The 23,512-nt window shown below is 41.2% G+C and overlaps 1 protein-coding gene across 1 annotated transcript in view; it reads left to right on the forward strand.

The window, feature by feature from the left end:
* The window catches only part of LOC147334624 (uncharacterized), an 83,626-nt gene extending 60,811 nt beyond the window's left edge, over positions 1-22,815 (forward strand). The window contains exons 27-33 of the mRNA XM_086285971.1: positions 3,122-3,175; positions 3,330-3,383; positions 15,990-16,110; positions 16,772-16,860; positions 22,109-22,201; positions 22,416-22,520; positions 22,613-22,815. Coding sequence (XP_086142097.1) covers positions 3,122-3,175; positions 3,330-3,383; positions 15,990-16,110; positions 16,772-16,860; positions 22,109-22,201; positions 22,416-22,520; positions 22,613-22,750 — 654 coding nt within the window. The 3' untranslated portion in view covers positions 22,751-22,815. The remainder of the gene's footprint in view (positions 1-3,121; positions 3,176-3,329; positions 3,384-15,989; positions 16,111-16,771; positions 16,861-22,108; positions 22,202-22,415; positions 22,521-22,612) is intronic.
* The last annotated feature ends 697 nt before the right edge of the window (positions 22,816-23,512 follow it).

The raw sequence follows: 23,512 nt of genomic DNA on the forward strand, positions 1-23,512 counted from the left end.
TCATTTCATGAACAGGCTTTCCATAGCCAGGTCCAGGAACCAGCAAGGCAGTGTTTGTTTTATTTGCCTTAGAAAAAACACAGGGATCCAGAATATAGTCACCCACTTCATGCTGTTGTAAGCCGCGGTGATGCCGTGGACGCCGCCTCCGCCTGGAAGCCGTGGTTGTGGAGGCTGCCGCTGCTATGGCTGAGGTGAATTTGGCGGTAGAAGCAGCCACTGGTTGTGTCAAGGAAAATGCAGCACTTGTCTGCTGCTGCGGTGACATGGACATGGAGACAGACAGGTGACTCAACACGCCAAATTTTACTCCTGTAGCTGGCATAGTGAGAGCTGCATCACAGAGGGGCTGGAGTAATTCAGTCTGCATGCTGGGGGGCTGCTGCTTTGGCAACATGTTGTGGTCGAAGACCTGCAAATCCTCCGACAATACCTCCATGTAAGCAGGGTATGCAGACAGAATCCGGTCCAGCTGAACTCTAACCGACTGCTTCTCACTCTCCTGTCTGTGCGCAGAATAGATTTTCCACTGTCCATAGAGAATGGTCACACGAGAGCTGAACTCCCAAAAATCCTCACAGATGTCCGCTGGGTCCATTCTGGCCAGATTGTTCTGTCACAGTCTGGCGAGGGCAGACTGTATGAATTGACAAGAAAGACCCAAAATGCAGACTCCAAGGAACAGGGAACAAAACTGGAATGTTAACAAAAAGCGAGCCATTTAAAAGGTAAAAGGTACAAACAAAAGGCAAACTGAAGCAAAATTAACACAAACCTAGACTGGGAAATCTAAACAAACAATATGAAAAAAACCTGGATATGAAACCTAGAAACATGGTGTAAAGAACATGGCGTGAACAACAGACGACCTGACAAAGAATGAACAGAAACACACAGACTAAATACACACAAGGGTGATTAGGGGCAATGTTCCTTCTAAGCTGCGCACGTGAGTAATTGCGCACTGCTGGCACGGTCTCTGCGCAGAAAAAAAATCTGCGTTGCGCGCAAAAAAAATCTAACCTGAATTGAAATTAAAGTAAATATGTTAACAATTCTGTTTTGCAGTGTGAGTCAGTAAGTGACTGGCTGCTCCTGTATGGGATTAGAACGATGCCACCTTATCCCATAGTCCAGCCAATAATGCGATTCACATTCGTATATACGCAGCTAATCAGCGTCGTTGACAGGCTATGACAGCGTCCTTATGTGCCGACACCGGTGTTTCAGCTAGCAAAGCGGCTGATGTGGAGTGAAGCCACTTTAATGACCACGTGTACAACCATTGAAGATGTGAGCAGGACCGACGGAACAATTGACGGAGAACGTGTGGACTTTATACCAGTTTTTAAATTGTGTTGATCGGCCACGTAAAACCAGAGTTATGATAAAATATCTGCAATGTTTGATTTTCTTCCTGAATGTTATCGTTGTTTATATTTACTGCGGGAAGAAATGCTAAGAATGGCATTTTATAAGGAAAACGCTTGAAAGCACTCTCCGCCTGTGAGCAAAAACAAAACCAAAAATCCCACCCTTTCCTATTGGTATTAGTGTGTAGTGTAGTCAATAGTTTTGTTGTGTGTGTCAGAACAATGAGGCGACTACTGAATGTTACAGGTGTTACAGCAGTGATACATCTCCTGTTGTCACACCTGCAGGTATCAGGCTGTTGTTCTTCTTTATCTCACAGTGGACAGAAATTATTATTGGAGTGGCACAAATAATTTGTGTGGCATCAAATATGATGCAAAACAGCTGATTGTTCTGTAAATAGTTTGAAATGTTTCTTTAATTTGGCTGTATTTTTAGGTAAACAGCTGCAAAAACTGTTGTTTGCAAAACTCAGTAACTTTTTTGAAGAGGTAACTATATAATTAATTGCCAAACATTGGTCATTATATACTATATTTTGCAGAGAGAGAGTTACAGGACTCTCTCCGAGACCACAGACTCACAATACAAGTCAGAGCTTTATATATAAAAAAAGAAAGTTGGGTTTTCAAAATTGGAGTTCAAGTTATTGTTACTGCACAGGTCAATGACTAGATTTGTTTTACATTTTCATTGGAAGTGGGCTAAAGCAGTTAATTAAAAGTAGTCTAACATAAATGTAAACGCTGTAATTTGATTATTTTAATAAACCATGTAACTTGGATGGATTCGATGCTGGCGTGACCACAGTGCACACGTCTGATGTCGCTCACAGTGGTCCAAGGGATCGGTCAGGGAGTTTGTGTGTTCACTCAGACACATGAAAAATTAGAAAATTAGAGGGAACATTGATTAGGGGGAGTGGAAACACATGGGGAAACAGCTGACACTAGACTGACATGATAAGACAAAGGAAGCAAAGCTGACTACACTGACATAGGACACAGACTTTCAAAATAAAACAGGAAACACACGACTCAGACATGACAATATACACTTGACATCATAAGACATACAGCTTGAACACATAAAGGGCAAAGGGAGACTAAAACACAGCTGTAGAAGACACAAGGGGAATTGAAATAAACAAATGAGCTCAGAACCTAAAGAACTTAAACATAACATCCAAATAAACTAAAACTCAAAACGCTGGGTCAATAGACCCAGAAACGTGACACAGAAGAGAAGCTGAGAGGGAAAATATAGAATTTGAGGGACCAGTTAAAGTTGATAAGGTTCATCTTTCCTTTATCAGCTTCCTGAATTTGTTTATTCAACTTTGTTTATTACTGTAATGTAAAAAAGAAATTGGAATTGAATCTGTTTTTGGATGATTATTTTTGTAAATAAGGAATTTGTATTTACTGACGCAGATGATTTTAAATTCCAGCATAAACCGACCAACAAGCCCATAAATATCCATCCATCAAAAACTAAATAAATAAAATGGACAAAAAAGAGCATGTGTTAATAATAATCAAGGAGCTCATTAAATATCAGTTAATCACTTAAAAATGAGATGTGTTCTAAAACCTTTGACTGGTGATCTATATTAAGAATGACATCTATTTTACTACATTAAAAAATAAAATAATCTAAATAAATTAGGAATTTGAAAAAGTAATTAGAAGAATATTTCCATTAAAAATATACTTGTGTTTTAATTTCTCTCTGCTATTTGGAAAAGATGCTCTGGGCTGAGAAGATGAGAAATGAGGAAACTGACAGAAAACTCAAAGAGGTAAATCTTTTCACCCAAAGCGTTTAGCTACTGTCATCTGTCTTTTATCTCTTTGTATTCAATCCAAATTTAGAATGTTTTTACAAAAATAAATTTCCCACATATTTCAGTTCATAGCTGTGATCTTTTTCGTCATCTCTCTTCTGTCCTTTAGTTGATAAAGCAGCTCGAGGAGAAGAAGAAGAAAACTGAGGAAACAGTCAATGAGGTAAATCTTTGTCACCCAATCATCTGCTATTACAGTGGCACAGTTCCACATTTTGTCACATTACAGCCACAAATATGAATCAATTTTATTGGAATTCCACGTGAAAGACCAACACAAAGTGGTGCACACGTGAGAAGTGGAACGAAAATCATACATGATTCCAAACATTTTTTACAAATAACTGAAAAGTGGAGTGTGCGTAATTATTCAGCCCCTGAGTCAATACTTTGTAGAACCACCTTTTGCTGCAGTTACAGCTGCCAGTCTTTTAGGGTTTGTCTCTACCAGCTTCGCACATCTACAGACTGAAATTCTTGCCCATTCTTCTTTGCAAAACGGCTCCAGCTCAGTCAGATTAGATGGACAGCGTTTGTGAACAGCAATTTTCAGATGTTGCCACCGATTCTCGATTGGATTTAGATCTGGACTTTGACTGGGCCATTCTAACACATGGATATGTTTTGTTTTAAACCATTCCATTGTTGCCCTGGCTTTATGTTTAGGGTCGTTGTCCTACTGGAAGGTGAACCTCCGCCCCAGTCTCAAGTCTTTTGCAGACTCCAAGAGGTTTTCTTCCAAGACTGCCCTGTATTTGGCTCCATCCATCTTCCCATCAACTCTGACCAGCTTCCCTGTCCCTGCTGAAGAGAAGCACCCCCAGAGCATAATGCTGCCACCACCATATTTGACAGTGGGGATGGTGTGTTCAGAGTAATGTGCAGTGTTAGTTTTCCGCCACACAAAGTGTTTTGCATTTTGGCCAAAAAGTTCCATTTTGGTCTCATCTGACCAGAGCACCTTCTTCCACATGTTTGCTGTGTCCCCACATGGCTTGTGGCAAACTGCAAACGGGACTTCTTATGGTTTTCTGTTAATGATGGCTTTCTTCTTGCCACTCTTCCATAAAGGCCAACTTTGTGCAGTGCACGACTAATAGTTGTCCTATGGACAGATTTCCCCCACCTGAGCTGTAGATCTCTGCAGCTCGTCCAGAGTCACCATGGGCCTCTTGGCTGCATTTCTGATCAGCACTCTCCTTGTTCGGCCTGTGAGTTTAGGTGGACGGCCTTGTCTTGGTAGGTTTACACTTGTGCCATACTCCTTCCATTTCTGAATGATCGCTTGAACAGTTCTCCGTAGGATGTTGAAGGCTTGGGAAATCTTTTTGTAGCCTAAGCCTGCTTTAAATTTCTCAATAACTTTATCCCTGACCTGTCTGGTGTGTTCTTTGGACTTCATGGTGTTGTTGCTCCCAATATTTTCTTAGACAACCTCTGAGGCCGTCACAGAGCAGCTGTATTTGTACTGACATTAGATTACACACAGGTGCACTCTATTTAGTCATTAGCACTCATCAGGCAATGTCTATGGGCAAATGACTGCACTCAGACCAAAGGGGGCTGAATAATTACGCACACTCCACTTTGCAGTTATTTATTTGTAAAAAATGTTTGGAATCATGTATGATTTTTGTTCCACTTCTCACTTGTACACCAATTTGTGTTGGTCTTTACGTGGAATTCCAATAAAATTGATTCATGTTTGTGGCTGTAATGTGACAAAATGTGCAGAAGTTCAAGGGGGCCGAATACTTTTGCAAGCCCCTGTATATGAAGACTATGTGGAGAAGAAGCTGTTTGAGTCAGGTGCACTGGAGGTTCGCCTGAATAATAGCTAAAGTCTATTTATTGGGAATCCTTACATTCATCATCTTACACTCACCTTAGATGTCCTTTGGTTTGTTTGCTAAAGGTTAATTTTCTTTCCAACATTTTTGAATTTCTTTTCCTTTAGCCATAGCAACTTACCCATCTACTATTTAAATACTACGATTTAAGAATTCTGCTCTGTTATGTTTATTTCTTATCTCCATACTTACTGTTGTTACTTCCTCTTACTTTGGGGTTATTTTAACAAGTGACTCGGAGTTCAAGGCAAGGCAAATTTATTTGTATAGCACAATTCAACAACAAGGTGATTCAAAGTGCTTTACAGAGACATTAGAAACAAAAACAGATAAAAAGCATGTTTTAAAATTGATTAAAACAAGCAAACAAACTAACTAACTAAACACACACATTCACATTCACACCTGTTCGCGCGATCTGAACCCTTATCGTAAGGGGAGCTACCAGTCCTTCTGTGGACGAGCTACTTTCTATTTTAAATTCCCTGAATTTAAAATACTCTCTAGACCCAGCTGGGGAGCTACCCAGAGCTCTAAACCCACTTAACAAACAAACAAACAAACAAAACAGTATATAAAATCAAAACAGATAAAATCAGAACAGTAGATAAAATCAGTAGTTAATGTAAGTTTTGAAATTTAAGCTTAAAAGTGTGGATTTGGTGCTTTATTCAAATGCAAATGTTCACACAGACTTGGTTCTTTTTCCTTTCAGAATAAACTTCTGAGCAGCCAGTCTGTGTTCCTGCATTTCTTTTATTTTCTCATCATTCTAACAGCATCTGATGAAGTCCTGTGATAAACCTTTAATCTTATAATCACTGAACTTTATATTTTGCTCTATAGAAATCATACTAATATTAGAGGACCAAAACTTTAAATCTGTCTTCCAGGTTTAGTGACCGTAGTTTTTACAGCTGTGATGAATTCCATTTACAAAAAGGAAGAACACAAACTGATCTCTGACAACAGGATTCCGAGAGCAGTTGTGGATTATGTTTGGGTTTAGGATGCGGAGATGATCCAATCAAAACTAATCCAGAAGTTGCTCAACATGTAACTGAGGAGTGGTTGAGGTCAAAGCGCTTCATCATGGAGAAACTTGATGTCTGTTATGTCAATGATTCATGTTTAAATAGTCAGTTGTTCAACTTGTAAAACTTTATTCTATGAAGACTCAGTTAAGTGAAGTAAGCAAAACCTATTTTCATTCATCAAAATTTCAAAAATACTAAATTTATCGTCATTCAGAATAGTTGGTGCACATCAGAATGAATTTCTGGTGCATTTGCTCATCATCAGATTGTAGAATATAAATAAATCAATAAAAAGAAGTCTAAATGTTTAAAATATAAAAAAGAGTCTATAATAAATGTGTAAGAATATAGGGAATGAAATATAATATTAGGATTATGAAATATTTTATTAAGGGGAGGCAGTCAGGGTGGGTGGTTGGTGTGCTGGTGGTTGGAGAATGAAACTATTGTGACATCTGGCTGTCCTGGTCCTGATGCTGCTAAACCTCTTTCCAGAGGGCAGAAGGTAGAACAGTGCATGGTGGGGGTGGGCGGAGTCTGTGATGATGTAATGTGACTCTGCTGAAACAGCATTTGTGCTCGACATCCTGGGTGGATGGAGGAGAAGTCCCGATGATTGTCTGTGAGGCCTTGAAGCTGTCAAACCAGATGGAGACACAGCTTCTCAGCACACTTTTGATGCTGCCTCAGTAGAAAGTGAAGATGATGGAGGAGAAAAGTGTGCTCTTCTAATCTGACACAGGAACTGCAGACACGGCTGAGACTGTTTAACCAGTGCTCATGTGTTTGGTGACCAGTCTAACTTCTTAGTTATCTGTAGCCCTAGAAAGTTGACACTGCTGACTACCTCCACTGTTGTCACTGTTGTCAATCATTAGTGGAAAATGACTGGACTGTTTTGTCCTGAGGTTGATGATCAACTCTTTGATCTTCTTGACATTCAGGATTAGATTGTTGACACCGCACCGGTTGTTTCACATCATCTATAGGACAGATCTGTGTTGTCCATAATGAAACCCATAACCGTTGTGTCATCTGCGTTCCTAATCATGCGATTAGATGAAGATGCAGCGCTGCAGTCATGTGTCAGCAGCATGAACTGGAGTTGGCTCAGTAAACAGCTGTGATGGGAGCCAATGGAGAGACAGGTGGAGCTTAAGATCCTGTTTCCTACTCTCACTGAGTGACTTCTGTCAGTGAGGAAGACCAGCAGCCAGATACACATGGGGGTGCTGATACCTGTGGGAGGGGTCAGTTTTTTCACCACCTCCCGGAGGATGATCAACTAACAAACAGCATTCATACGTGACTCTTCTCGTAAAGCTCAGGTAACGAGCAGAGGACATCGCTCTGTGGAGCGGTTTGGCCAGTACGAAGACTGACCTACTTTTTGCAGGTAATTGTGGACATTCAATTTTTTTGTAAGGTAGACCCTGCAATAGTACGTACAGAGAAAAACCCAACAATCATATGCCCCTATGAGCAAACAAAAATGAGCAAGCACTTTGGCGACAGTGGGAAGGAAAAACTCCCTTTTAACAGGAAGAAACCTCCAGCAGATCCAGGCTCAGGGAGGGGCGGGGCCATCTGCTGTGATTGGTTGGGGTGAGAGAAGGAAGACAGGATAAAGACATGCTGTGGAAGAGAGACAGAGGTTAATAACAGATATGATTTAATGCAGAGAGGTCTATTAACATATAGTGAGTGAGAAAGGTGACTGAAAAGGAAAAACTCAATGCATCATGGGAATCCTCCGGCAGCCAAGACTAGAGCGAAGTGCTCTAATAGGGTGATATGGTACTACAAGGTCATTAAGATAAGATGGGGCCTGATTATTTAAGACCTTGTATGTGAGGAGCAGGATTTTGAATTCAATTCTGGATTTAACAGGAAGCCAAAACAAGAGAAATATGCTCTCTCTTTCTAGTCCCTGTCAGGACTCTTGCTGCAGCATTTTGGATCAGCTGAAGGCTTTTCAGCGAGTTTTTTGGACATCCTGATAATAATGAATTGCAGTAGTCCAGCCTGGAAGTAATAAATGCATGAACCAGTTTTTCAGCGTCACTCTGAGACAGGATATTTCTAAATTTAGAGATGTTGCGCAAATAGAAGAAAGCAGTCTTACATATTTGTTTAATACATGCATTGAAGGTGTCACGGTCTGTGTGGCAGACCATGGGGATTTGAGGAATGAGGACCCAAAATGCAGGACTTGATGAAGGCAGTTCGTTTATTTACAGTGGTGTAAACCCAGACAACAATAAATCCCCAGTGCGATCCCGACTCCTGTTCCGTGTCTTCTTCCTTATCCCGTGCTCTGTCTCCATTCCCTGTGTACTATCCGTGTGCTGCCTCCTGGTCGCCACAATTCCTCCTGAGGAAACACGCATACAAAAGGCAGCCGTGAGTACAAAACCTAACGGCAGACTTGCACTAACCTTGCACATTAATCTAAGACTGACGGGAATTCACTCAACGATCCAGCGTCGAGGAGCTCTCAGCCACACTGTTTTGAAGTTCCCCTGACGAGGCTTGATCGGTGCCAGGTGTGTGTGGATTCCTGGGTGTGACCAGTCAGCTGGCAGGGCCACACCCATCAGGCCTGAAAGTGCCTGCCACGACCGCACCCTCACACACACACCCATAAACACCTGACAGTACACAAACACGGAACACAGGACAGCAGAAACAACCATAATAACAATAATAATAATAATAATAATAATAATGATAATAATGACAATAGTAGTCCACACTGCTCACGGACCCCGAGTCCCCGGAACCGGATCCGTGACAGAAGGACATATCCTGGTCAAAAATGACTCCAAGGTTCCTCACAGCGTTACTGGAGGCCAAGGTAATGCCATCCAGAGTAAGAATCTGGTTAGATTTCTAACATTTTCAGGGCCGAGTACAATAACCTCAGTTTTATCTGAATCAAGAAACAGAAAGTTAGCAGCCATCCAGGTCTTTATGTCTTTAAGACATTCCTGCAGTTTAACTAATTGGTGTGTGTTATCTGGCTTCATGGACAGATAGAGCTGGGTGTCGTCTGCATAGCAGTGAAAATGTATGCTATGTCTTCTAATGATACTGCCTTTCCCTTTAAGAAACCAACACATAATGTGTGTTTATCAATGTGTGTTTATCAATTCTCTATCTTAACTATGTTCTCTATCTGTAACTATGTTCCTGGACGACATTAGTCTTCTACTTTTTTATGACACCACCCTCTAGTGGTGCAGTTTGGTGTATAACATTACAGGACACAAAATCTCTTCCCTCTTTATGAAAGAGCCTTCATCGCAAACAAATGATCAGAAAATAGAGTGTAGCAAACTCAACATTTAACAAACCAACAATACACGTGTAACTTAAATCATGAACAACAGTCATAAGATCAGAATAATACAAACATCCATCCATCCATCCATTTTCATCCGCTTTATCCGAGGCCGGGTCGCGGGGGCAGCAGCCTAAGCAAAGAGGCCCAGACCTCCCTCTCCCCAGCCACCTCCTCCAGCTTATCCGGGGGAATACCAAGGCGTTCCCAGGCCAGCCGAGAGATATAATCTCTCCAGCGTGTCCTGGGTCTGCCCCGGGGCCTCCTCCCGGTGGGACATGCCTCGAACACCTCACCCAGGAGGCGCCCAGGGGGCATCCTTGTCAGATGCCCGAACCACCTCAGCTGACTCCTTTCGATGTGGAGCAGCAGCGGCTCTACTCTGAGCCCCTCCCGGATGGCCGAACTTCTCACCCTATCTCTAAGGGAGAGGCCAGCCACCCTTCGGAGGAAGCTCATTTCTGCCGCTTGTATCCGCGATCTCGTTCTTTCGGTCACTACCCACAGCTCGTGGCCATAGGTGAGGGTAGGGACGTAGATCGACCGGTAAATTGAGAGCTTCGCTTTTACACTCAGCTCCCTCTTCACCACGACGGACCGGTGCAGCGTCCGCATTACTGCAGCTGCAGCCCCAATCCATCTGTCGATCTCCGGCTCCCTTCTCCCATCACTCGCGAACAAGACCCCGAGATACTTGAACTCCTCCACTTGGGGCAGGAACTCATCCCCGACCCGGAGTGGGCACTCCACCCTTTTCCGGCTGAGAACCATGGCCTCAGATTTGGAGGTGCTGATCCTCATTCCCGCTGCTTCACACTCGGCTGCGAACCGCTCCAGTGCGAGCTGGAGGCCCTCACCCGATGAAGCCAACAGAACCACATCATCCGCAAAAATCAGAGATGAGATTCTGAGGCCACCAAAGCGAAAGCCCTCCGCCCCTTGGCTGCGCCTAGAAATCCTGTCCATAAAAATTATGAACAGAACCGGAGACAAAGGGCAGCCCTGGCGGAGCCCATCACCCACCGGGAACGAGTCCGACTTATTGCCGGCAATGCGAACCAAGCTCTTGCAACGGTTGTATAGGGATCGAATGGCCCGTAGCAATGGGCCAGACACCCCATACTCCCGCAGCACCTCCCACAGGACACCCCGAGGGACACGGTCGAATGCCTTCTCCAAGTCCACAAAACACATGTAGACTGGTTGGGCAAACTCCCATGCACCCTCAAGTATCCTCGAGAGGATAACGAGCTGGTCCAGTGTTCCGCGACCAGGACGAAAACCGCATTGTTCCTCCTGTATCCGAGGTTCGACTAGCGGACGAACTCTCCTTTCCAGTACCCTGGCATAGACTTTCCCAGGGAGGCTGAGGAGTGTGATCCCCCTGTAGTTGGAACACACCCTCCGGTCCCCCTTCTTAAAGATGGGGACCACCACCCCGGTCTGCCAGTCCACAGGTACTGCCCCTGATCTCCACGCAACATTGCAAAGGCGTGTCAACCAGGACAGCCCTACAACGTCCAGAGCCTTCAGGAACTCGGGGTGGACCTCATCAACACCAGGGGCTCTGCCACCAAGGAGTTGTTTAACTGCCTCAGTGACCTCGCCCCCGGAAATTGGCGGGTCATTCCCCTCATCCCCAGACTCTGCTTCCTCCTCGGAAGACGTGTCAGTGGGATTAAGGAGGTCCTCGAAGTATTCCTTCCACCGCCTGACAATTTTCTCAGTCGACGTCAACAGCGCTCCGCCAGCACTATACACAGTGCAGGTAGAGCACCGCTTTCCCCTCCTGAGACGCCTGACGGTTTGCCAGAATCTCTTCGAGGCAGTCCGAAAGTCTTTTTCCATGGCCTCTCTGAACTCCTCCCACACCCGAGTTTTTGCTTCAGCCACTGCCCGAGCCGCATTCCGCTTGGCCTGTCGATACCTGTCGGCTGCCTCCGGAGTCCCACAGGCTAACCAAGCCTGATAGGACTCCTTCTTCAGCCTGGTGGCTCCCTTCACCTCTGGTGTCCACCATTTGGTTCGGGGATTACCACCACGGCAGGCACCAACCACCCTGCGGCCGCAGCTCAATGCAGCAGCTTCGGCAATGGAGACGCTGAACATGGTCCATTCGGACTCGATGTCCCCAGTCTCCCTCGGAATGCTGTCGAAGCTCTGCCGGAGGTGTGCGTTGAAGATCTCGCGGACTGGGGCCTCTGCTAGACGTTCCCAGCACACCCTCACTACGCGTTTAGGTGCACCAGGTCTGTCCAGTGTCCTCCCCCGCCACCTGATCCAACTCACCACCAGGTGGTGATCAGTTGACAGCTCAGCCCCTCTCTTTACCCGAGTGTCCAGAACATATGGTCGCAGGTCTGGTGATACGATTACAAAATCGATCATCGACCTACGGCCTAGAGCATCCTGGTGCCACGTGCACTTATGGACACTCTTATGTTCGAACAGGGTGTTCGTTATGGCCAAACTGTGATTAGCACAGAAGTCCAATAACAAAGCACCGCTCGGGTTCAGATCAGGGAGGCCGTTCCTCCCAATCACGCCCCTCCAGGTCTCGCTGTCGTTACCCACGTGAGCATTGAAGTCTCCCAGCAGGACAACAGAGTCTCCAGGTGGAGCACCTTCCAGCACCCCCCCCCCCCCCCCCCCCAGGGACTCTAAGAAGGCTGGGTACTCTGAACTGCCACTCGGCGCATAAGCACAGATGACAGTCAGGACCCGTTCCCCGACCCTAAGGCGCAGGGAACAAACCCTCTCGTCCACCGGGAAAAACCCCAACGAACCGGCAGCAAGCCGAGGGGATATTAGAATACCCACCCCAGCCCGCCGCCTCTCACCAGGGGCAACTCCAGACTGAGACAGAGTCCAGCCCCTCTCCAGGAGACTGGTTCCAGAGCCCAAGCCATGCGTAGAGGTGAGCCCGACTATATCTAGCCAGTACCTCTCAACCTCACGCACTAACTCAGGCTCCTTCCCCACCAGAGAGGTGACATTCCATGTCCCTATTGCCAGTCTTGGCAGCCGGGGGTCAGTCCGCCAGGGCCTCCGCTCCTGGCCGCCACCCGACACACAATGCACCCGACCCCTATGGCGCCTCCTGCGGGAGGATGGGCCCATGTCTCCTCTTCGGGCTGTGCCCGGCCGGGCCCCATGGACTAAGGCCCGGCCACCAGACACTCGCCCTCGGGCACCCTCCCCGGGCCTGGCTCCAGGGCGAGGCCCCGGTAACCCTATCCCGGGCAGGGTAAACTGTTCCCTCGATGTCTTTTTCATAGGGTCTTCTGAATACAAACAGTAAGGCTGAATAAGCCTATAATTATTTGCACTGCTATGCAAAATGAAAAATACATTATTATTCCCATTTATGTTTTTAATGTAGTTTTTAGTGCACTGTTGGCAGTAAATCCATTCTGTTAAACTAAAGTACAACAACCACCAATATTATGGCACAATATGGTCTTTGTGACAGCGAGGCAGGCTACATGACACATGGCAGTCTTGGGGACAGTCACTGAGGAACAGCATACAAGACGAGTGTCATTCTAGATCTTTCCATCACTCAGCAAGAAGCCTTTGGTTTTTGTTACTGTTACAGGCGGAGGAAATCTGAGGTGTCCTTTAACAGCATGATGTGTTTTCATGATCCTTACTCTCCTTTAATGCTTCTGTACATTACGCTTAGCATCAGTGTAACGTTGCCTCTTCAGCTTATATTTCTTAACTGAATGAGGTGCAAAGTCATCCAGTGGAGACACAGTAGAAGGCAAACGGAGCATGTCCAGTTTAGTATGCATCTTTCTGCCATGCAGGAGTTCATATGGAAAGAAGGAAGTTGTCTCATGCAGTGTTGTACAATAAACGTGAACAGGTGATATAGCAATCACTATTACTATTACCGACACCACGTGACCCAAAGCTACGCCTATCCACAACACAGTTGTTTTCTTGGGATCTTCCTTTTGGAATTTATGTCATATCCGGCTTTTAATTCTACATAGAACCTAATTTATTAACTTTTTATGAATGAAAGTGTGTGATTACATTGTGGAATCACACAGATGTGTTTTGCCTTCCATTGTTGCAGTTTCTGTATCATTAATCACAAAAACACAACACATAACATTGTTAAAACCATGTTACATCACCTCCCTGATATTTACATAAAATAGCTTTTATTTGATATCTTTATGAATATAGAATAGAACAAAATAGAATAGAATTACCACTTTATTGTAATTCAGAACAGCTAGTGCACATCATAATCAAATTCTGGTGCATTTACTGTCACCAGACTGTACAATATAAATAAATAAAATAATAAAACATAATCTAAAGGTATAAAATACAAGAATATATATGTGAGAATATAAAAAAGAAATATTGTTAGGATTATGAAATATTGTTATTAGTGAGAAAAAGCTGTGCAGGATCTTACATATATTGAACAGACATAATAGCAGCAGAGAAATGTACAATCATCATATCAGCCATGAAATTACACTGCTGTAAATATGCAGTCATGGGGGGCAGAGGGGAGCGGGATTTGTAATAACATTACTTTTATTTAAATATAGTGCTTGACTACTGAACTTTAAATTTCAGAGATAGATCTGTCAAATCAGTAAATGCAAAATAGTTGCATAAAATAGTTTCCAACCACAGGAAATTTGAGTATTGTCATAATTTTATTTTTGAGATGTCAATTCCCTTTTTGCAGGTAATGGTGGACATGTCTGGACAAGTCTGATAAAAAACGTTATTCCAAAGCAGGAGGTGCTATGATACAGTAGAAACAGCTGATAAGATCGTTAAGGCGTGTTTATGGACTATAATATTTTTGCTTTTGCGTGTGCTTTTAACAGGATTTTTGCAAAGCCATTAGTTGACCTGGGACAAGTTGAATGCATGATAAGTTGGGAAAACTCCTCTGTTTTCATATGCAAAAATACTGTTGCTCTTGCCTATCTGGTTGCAATTCTGCAGCCATTGCTTTAAAAATAGTTACGCAGATGGGATCACGGGCTACAGACATAAAAGTGAAAAACAGCGGGTCAAGGCAGAATCTCCAGAAGGAGAAGCAGAGGGCGGATTGGACCACTCTGTGCTGAGAGTCGTCCTGAGGTTGGGGTCATCCTGTAATCTCTTACAAAATACCTCCAACGCCTCATTGACTGGAACGCTAGTGAAAACAGATGTAACATTGTACGAGACCATTGTTTCATCTGCCTCCATAATGACGTCGCTCACCTTCTCAACAAAATCTAAGTTGTTCTGGATGTGATGTTCAAAGCTTCCTATCAACGGGTTGAGCATCAAAGCCAGAAACTTTGACATGTGGGCTGGTTTCAGTCATTATGCAAATGTACTGTTTATAAGGTTGGGGAAACCTGCAGTCAGCTGAGACTGAAGAAGTCACTTGGATGTGTGACAAAACGTTTCTCCCACTGAAAACAATACGTCCAGATGAACAGAATCAACTTTTTGGGGTTTACTTACCTGGATGATTGAGCATGCATCAAGACAGTCAAGAGTGTTCTTGTAAAAGATGTACAATGTTTATGTTATGTTTAAATTCATTATTATTCTATAAACATTGACAACAATAATAAGTGATAATCAGTTTTCCGATTATGTGGGGCCACAATTTTTTTAAATTAATTAATTCATGTATTTTTGGGGGGTTTCAAGTTTAGAAACTGGATTTAACGCACATGTAATCACTGTCTTACTGACACTGATCACAGACCTGTGTAACCAGTTTGTGTGTGTTACACCTGTCAATGTGTTGTGTTCTGGTGTTTAAGTAAAAGCCAGAAACCAGCACTGGATCTCTTGGCTCTTTACTGTCAACCACTGTGTTGTGCGTCTGCTAGGCTGGCTCTCCTCCGGCCATGCTGGAAGGAGCTGTGACCGGGCACACATGCAGTGCCTGCGTGATCACCTAGTACACAACCGCACGAACACACACAGACTCAAAACACATAGGCAGGAGATTAAAACACAAGATAAAATATTTAATTTTTAAAAAGGGTGTTTTGGTGTGATTCATAAGCATTTAATACATTTGCTACACCTACACACACTCAGTGTTTACCTCTCTGTGACTTTGTTTAAAGTGAATTGGCTGGTAGCACAGCAGCTGATATGATTGGTCTGGGGTGATTTAATCATTTTCCTTCTATAAGCAGACCTGAAAAATGGCATAAACCACTCACAAAATATTAAACCATGGGGCTTTTAGAATTGAATCATTAATGAAAATGTAAAATCTTTCTTTTTCTCTCTCTTCTTTCTTCGACTTGTTAACGCAGCTCGAGGAGATGAAGAAAACTGAGGAAAAGCTAAAAGAGAATAATCTATGTCACCCAAATCAATTCTTACTTCTTCACTCACCCCTTTTTTCACATTCTATGTTCATAAAACAATCTGTATTTATTTATTAGTTATTATTAATTTGTAGCCACACCCCCAACCAGTCATTCAGTTCCCTTTTATATTTTTATGATCTTAATCTTCATCTTACTTCTGTCTTCTAGTTGGAAAAGACCAGCAAGGAGGAGGATATGGAAAATGGGGACAAAGCTCCAGTAAGATATAATGAGAGAAGAAGCCAACAGACAGGAGACTATGAAGAAAGAACAGCACGGGGATCAGGAGGTTCATTTCACTATTATAAACCCTCTGAATTCCTTTTTTTGTCATTTTTCTGGCTTTTATTGGATAGGTACAGTGAAGAGTGACAGGAAAGTGGAGGAAGAGGAAACAGGCAGCAAGCTTTTAGCCATAGTGCAAGTGGTCGCTTGCTCATACAAGTGAGCTAAAGCAGCATCTCTAAATAGCTTTTTGAGTTTAATGTAAAGTAAATCAAACTATTCTATACAATGAAAGAGAAGGTGCAAATTATATTTTTTAAAACGTTATATACTATAACATAATAATATTATGGTAATATTTTTATAGTTGATGTCAAATCCATAATTAACATGTACCTACTTCATCTCCGTGATGCAATTATAATATAATGTATTGTACAGTACACCAATTGATATTGATATTAAGGAGCCTATTATTAAAATAATGGAAATAATTTAGTCTATGTTATAATTATATGACCAAAGCTCAGACAAAGATGGGAGACTAAAGAGAAAATGGAGTTTAAAATGACCAAATGTTATTTAATTCAATCAAATGGCTAGATCAGTCCTATGTGACTCCAGGTGTGCAGTGAAGGCATCTTAAAGAAAGACAGTTAACCACAAAAAACAAAAACAAACAAAACTGTTAAAAACCAATTGCCAACAGGTGTGTTTTCTCTTAGGTTTCCCCTCTCAACATCTGCACACCACTGGCAAAACAAAGGGAAGAGCAAGTAACGATGGGCAAGTCGGAGCCCTCCTCCCCAATCAGGTATAGTAAGAAAGTTTCTGCCTAAAATTTTTATTATTATTACTATCCTTTATTTATCCAAGTGAAAAGTCTCATTGAGATTTAAATCTCATTTCCAAGAGAGACCTGGCCGCTGGTTACATTATTTTGGCACTTGTCATTTAAACTATTAACCCTTTAAGACCTACCATAGAACCAAGTCCGCCAGAGCTTACTTTATATTTTTACATGCTGTAGTGCCATTTTTGGGAGCATTTCAAGTTGCTATACATCAATACAACTGTTATAGCCCATACTTTAATAATATGTATGCATTAAGTGCATAGTAATTACATAAATTGCAAAAAAGTGCAATAAACTACAAAAAAATTGAAAATCGTTTTTGCTTTTTTAACATATATTTCTAGTTAGAGAAATTTAGGCTTATCCCTCAAAACTGTAAATACAAAAAAGTTGCAAAAAATAGTTTACAACAACAGGAAATTTATTTTGAGTGTCTTCATAGTTTTATTTTTGAGATACACCAATTTTTATATACTGCAGGAAAAACGAAAAACAATCCTATGATGCAAATTTGCAGAGAAAACAGCAGGTGCATCAAAATAAATTATTTCCAGCAGTGCAATTCAAGTTCTAAGCATCCCAGCAACTATTCAGAAAAGCATAAAGTCAAACATGACTTATAAAAACACCAGTATAGGCTCTTAAGGCCTACAAGTAAAAAACTACATTTTCCGCGAAAATGACGTCACTTCCGGTTTCGGGCAGGAAATGGTGGACATGCGATCGTTCGCGCTGATGTCTGTTTCAATGTAGGACGTGTTACAAACAGCTGATCGGATCGGCAAAGCGTGTTTCTGGAATATTATGTTTTTGTTGCTGCAAGTGCTTTTTATGCAGTTTTTGCAAAGCTATATGTGGAAGGAAACTGTGACCGAGTACAAGCTGATAGTATAAGATGTAAGTACAACTCCTCCGGTTTCATATGCAAAAAAAATTATTGCGCTAGCTTACGTGGTTGCAGTGCTACCGGGATTTAAAAATAGTTACGCAAAAAAGAGCGTGCTCGCTCCGACCGGCTTCAAAGGGTTAAATATTAAAGCTTATTGTCTTACAGGCTGAATTATATTTTATTTATTTATTTATTTATTATTATTTTATTATATTTTATTAGCGCCAAATCACATTGGGAGGGGCAGGCCTGTGCTGTGACCCGTTGGGGTTGAGATTAGACAAGTTTGAACAAGTATGACTCTTTTTACCTCGTATTGATTTCTTAGTGAAATTAATTTGATTGAACATGTATGCTTAATGTGTTTCCTGTGTTCAAATGACTGCAGTTTTATGCAGCAGTAAACATGCTATAAATACAAATCAGTGAAAATAAGATGCTCCAAACTGATTTTAAACCAAAAGTCAGGGAATAACCTGCTCCTGCTCAGATTTTGCGTTCAGCATAATTTAGCCAGGCTAAAACAGAGCCATTTTTCTCACATGCAAAACCCTGACACTGCATTATTCTAGCCTAAAACAAACAAAAAACAAAACAAAAATAACTCTGATATAAAAATACATTTGAGAACCGATGAATATCAAAAACTCTCTAAGCAAACGTTGTTGTTGCTTGTTTTATCTCTGTTATTGTAGGGTCTTTACCTTAATTATAAAATACCACAAGGGGATTTTTGCTGTGATTTGGTGGACTATAAATGAAATCTAACTCAATTATGTATCTAGGCAAATTTACACCATTATACCATTTACACCCTACTCTAACAACTGTATTTTACATAAATTTAATGCTGGATTTAAAAAAAAATAAGAGTTTAACGTTTTTAGAGCATGTTTATATCTTTTGCAAGTACACAATGTGACATCGCTGGGTTGGTTAGGTGGTTGGTTGCTGCTAATAAACTTGCATTAGTTTTTGTTAGCTAACTAGTGACAGAACAGATATCTCAGAGGAAAACAAAAATATTAACACTTAAAAGCAGTCTAAGAGAGTCACTGTTGCGCTGCCCCTGGCTCAAAGAATGAGTTTTATGTTTTAAAAAACAATACAAAACAAAAAAAAACGTATCTATACTGTACTTTCACTCTCTGTCTCTTGAGCAGTAAGGGGTTCTTTGTTGTTGGTGTCACTAAAATGGGAAAGTTAACTTGTTAGTCATACTTTTCAGGGTTTGTAAAACGCTTGAGGACATGAGGAGAATGTGGAGGAGAGGCTATTTCGAGTGCCGCCATTATCTAATTTTTTAGAGTAATTTTTATAAACTGTTCCAGGAAAAAAAAAGTTTATACACAAAGGCACAAAGTCAAACATGACTTTCAATTGCACCACTAGATTTTCAAAGGCCCCACAGGGGCTGAAAAACTGCTAGCTTTAAAATGACGTCACGTCCGGTTTCTGCAGTTAATGACGGACCTGTGATGGTTTGTTTTGTCAGTGTTATGAAGTTTATTCCAATGTGATGAACAGCTGATCAGATCTGCAAAAGTGTTTCTGGAGTATAATGTTTTTGTTTTGGAGTGTGCTTTTATGCGCTTTTTGCAAAGTCATTAGTGGTAGGAATGTCACTGTCACGGCAGACCATATGGAGCGTGAATGGAGGACCCAAATGCAGACACGGGAGAACAGAATTTGAGCTTGAACAAAAGGCGAGCCTTTATTGGGCAGATACAAAAGAAATATAAATACAAGGCAAGATCAACATCAGTCGGAACTAAAATAAAAATATACTGGGAAAAACTGACAAGCTGTGACGAGACTGTGAAACTATGAGAAATATGACAAGAGGTACATGACTGGGTGAGAAGAACAGACATCCTGAAAAAGACTGAATGACAACACGCAGACTAAATACACACAGGAGGCAATTAGAGAGAGTGGAAACCACTTTTTTAACTCTTCAAAGCTCACTTGTGCATCTGAAGTCCATGTGAAAGTGTTCTTGTCACTGGCACAGCCACACATAGGGGCTACAAAAGTCACAAAGTTTGGCAAAAACGTGAAGTACCAGATCTCAAAGCAGCATCAACATAGGAAGATCATGAGCTAGAATGCCTTCAGCAGTGACAACATGATCTAAGAAGCATAAGGATGTCTTCATAAAATGAAATTTATTTTCTTTAAGCACAAATCCAGCATCCCTGAGCTTCTGCAGAACAGCACTAAGTTTATGTTCATGTTCAGAAGCACTGTAGACAATAAGGTCACCCATTTAGTTCTGGACACCTGGGAGGTCTTTAAGGATTTCAGCCATCATTTTCTGAAAAGCTGAGGAGGCAGAGGCCAGTCCATAAGGGACTCAGCAACTGATTACTCTTCATGGAACAAAATGCTCTGCTATTATTATTATTATGATCAAAAAAAATGTATCACTGTGTTTAGTAATCAGTTGCGTGCTTTGTTAAATATATACATCTGTATTAATGTTTCTTGTTGCAGGGATTAAAAATATCACAGTGTGACCGTTCCTAACCTCAAACACTCACACTGTAGGAAACTGAACAGCAATTTTCATACGTAACTTAAGTCAAATTTCAAAACATGTTTACACACACAAGTTGGATGAAGAAAGCTGAGTATGAAGCTGAATCCATGATGAAAATGGTGTCTGTTGTTAGTAAAGCATGTTGTTACATCTCTGCTGTTTCTCATGAAGGAGACTTGAGAGTTCTCATGTAAATAAGAAGCTTTTTTTCCCCAAAGTCTTTCCAGCTAGCATACTGTAATAATAAATAAATCCACAGTCATATTTACACATATTCACAAAAATTCACCTAAACCTGGAATAAACTAAGGTAAGTGAGACTAAACTCTGATAACTATTGTGAGATGTGGAGGGACAACAGTCAACCTAACACTGAACAAAGTGTCACCTTAAAACAGTTTCACCCCAGTTCTGGGATTCCTCAGGCCTCCAGAGACGACACCAGAACTCAGTTGTTATTTCACAAACTTTTATTCATCCACAATTACTTATGCATCTTCTAGAAAGGAGATGTACATGGCCCGGCAGTCCCTCTGCAAATCTCAACCCTTTGTCTTTTTCACACAGTTTTATAGAATCGACCCCCAATTGTAAACCCTATATGATGTGCCATAAAACTGAAACTCTGTGTTTGTGTATATATGTGCGAGCATGTAAGTGCGTGTGCGTGTCCCTGTGTGTGTGCATGTGTATATGTGTCTCTGCGTATGTGACTTCCTGCCAGTCATAAAAGTCCATCTCCCCTTACCCAAGCTACACCAGACTCCTCGACAAAGCATAGTTAACAGATTACAAACACTGAGACTTCCACCCAGGTATCCCTTGCAGAATTTCCACTAAGCTATAGCTTATCTTTGTTTTACTTTCACAGCCCAAGGTGGGGGAGGGTCTCCTAAAAGTCTACTCCTAACTTTATGACACGTTTAGGCCTTTATTACATTCAGAGCAATGTCAGTGTCTCTACAATACATTTTATCTAAAACATTTCTAAATCCTAAAGTAAGCTAAAATATCTTCAAAAGGAAGACAGAGGACTTAAATACATACAGGAGGTGATCAGGGAAAGTGGAAACAACTGACTAGAATGAACATAATGCCACATTGGAAGTGAAAACTAAACACCATGACAGAGACACAATGATGAAAGAATGAAACTAAAACACTGGGTTGCAGATCCAGTGCTGTGACACAGTTAAAAAGCAGATTCCCTGTTTGAACTCTTTAAGGAAGAGAGATGTGAAAGATGTAGAAAATGTGTGAACAGTTTTGAAAACATGTTCAGACTGTTATGTTTAACATTACAGATTATTATGTTTAGGCTGAACCTTCGTGTTGATCTGTTTGTCTGTTAGTTTGATTAAAACACAGGAAGATGACGAGAAGTTGAAAGAGGAAGATAAAAAAAATATTACCAGCAGGAGGAGAAATATTTAACTAATTCTTTGATTCATATTAAGACAAACAACACATAATAAAGTCTAAGGAGCTTGGAAAGAAAAAAACCTGGACTTCTTTAAGTTTCTTGAACACGTCTCACCTCTCATCCGAGAAGTTTCTTCAGTGCTAAGACGTGTTTCTCAGCATTATGTCATGTCACTGTCTTAATTTGTTACACACTTATTTCTTTTTAATTTTCCCGTTTCTTAATCTATTTTTTCAATGTGTGTTAAATCTTTCAACAGCATTTAGCAAAACACTGTTTCTAATAAGCCCCACATATTTTATATCTCTGATCTGTCACACACATTAATCTGTATTTGTTGTGTTACTCTCAGCAGCAGATGAACAAACCACAGAAAGGTGACATCATTTTGGAAGAGGAAAACGGAAATTACAACTATATCTGTCTGAGAAACACTTCCAGTGAGGTACTGCTGCTTGCATGCTGATGAACAATGAGTACTATCTAAACACAAACAACATGTTTTGTGTATTCAGAAATATTTCTGAAAATATTTCTGACACAAGGTCCTTGTAGATACAAGAACATTCATTTATAAACACTTTGGATTTCACACAGACTGAACTTTATTATTGTCTCATTCTTTTTCCTTTTTTCATTCTCTTGATTCCCTTTTACAGGATAAATTGATGACAGGTTGGGAGCTAAAACTGATCAAAGACAGAGAACTCTTCACATACAAATTTCAAGAAAACTTTACACTGAAAGCTGGAGAAGGACTCACTGTGAGTCTTTTTTACTAGATTTTTCTCTCAGTCTCCATTATTATTGCTTTTCACTTGGACATGTGTGACATTTTTATTGGTTACATTTACAGTTACAGCGATTCAATAAAGGCAGAAGCCTGTATACTGACAACACTCACTTGTGGAAGGACATGCCCAGCTGGAATAGTGGAGACAACATGAAGATCATCCTCATCAGCAACACTAAAGAAGAGCACCAACTAATGTGATGCTTTTTACAAAAAAGATTACGTCATGCAAATTCACTAGAATGATTTTTGTTTTTGATGAATGAAAGAACATAATGTTGTTATATTTTATATTTTTCACATAATTTTAAATCAGTTTTGCCATTTAATTAAAAACGTATTAAAAAGGTAAAATCTTCAAAAAGTTTGCTCTATTCTTTGAGGTGCAACACAAAAGTAGTTCAACTCCAATGACCTGGATGAAGATCACATTTTTTTTTAAGCTGAAGCTACATGAGTGAAAACTTCACATGAAAAAAAGCTGGATTGTTATTGAAAATCATCAGGCTGTTTTTTTTTTTATTATTTTAAAAAATGATCTTTGTAGCATTTGTAAACATTAGCGTTGTAAGCATATTATAAGTTTTCTTCAATAATGCAGACTAACTTTGGAGAGAAATTGCTACATACTGCTGCCTCCAATGGCCATATCAGACTGTCTGTGCCACACGCCCCTCCCACTGCACCAAGTCTGTTTTCCACCTTCTCTTCTCCTGGCACCTGATCATTGTAGTGGTTAATTGCTTCAAAGAGTTTTCTCTTCTTCTCTGCCAGCTTCATTCATCACGAGTGTCAAATGTTATTGCTGCCTGTAGTACAGAAACAAAAAAGTATAAACAGTATATAAGACTGTGTGTGTGTGTGGTAACAGTCCTACTAAAGATTATTTAATTGAATTAACAATTCACCCCCAATTCCCCAATTAAATGAATAAATAAATACATATATAAACTGTGGAATTCG

Source organism: Aulonocara sp. 'chitande type north' Nkhata Bay, linkage group LG3 (genome assembly GCF_057382095.1).
Source record: "Aulonocara sp. 'chitande type north' Nkhata Bay isolate Kocher_YH1m ecotype deep benthic linkage group LG3, A_spYH_male_GT1.1, whole genome shotgun sequence".
Classification (NCBI taxonomy): Eukaryota; Metazoa; Chordata; class Actinopteri; order Cichliformes; family Cichlidae; genus Aulonocara; species Aulonocara sp. 'chitande type north' Nkhata Bay.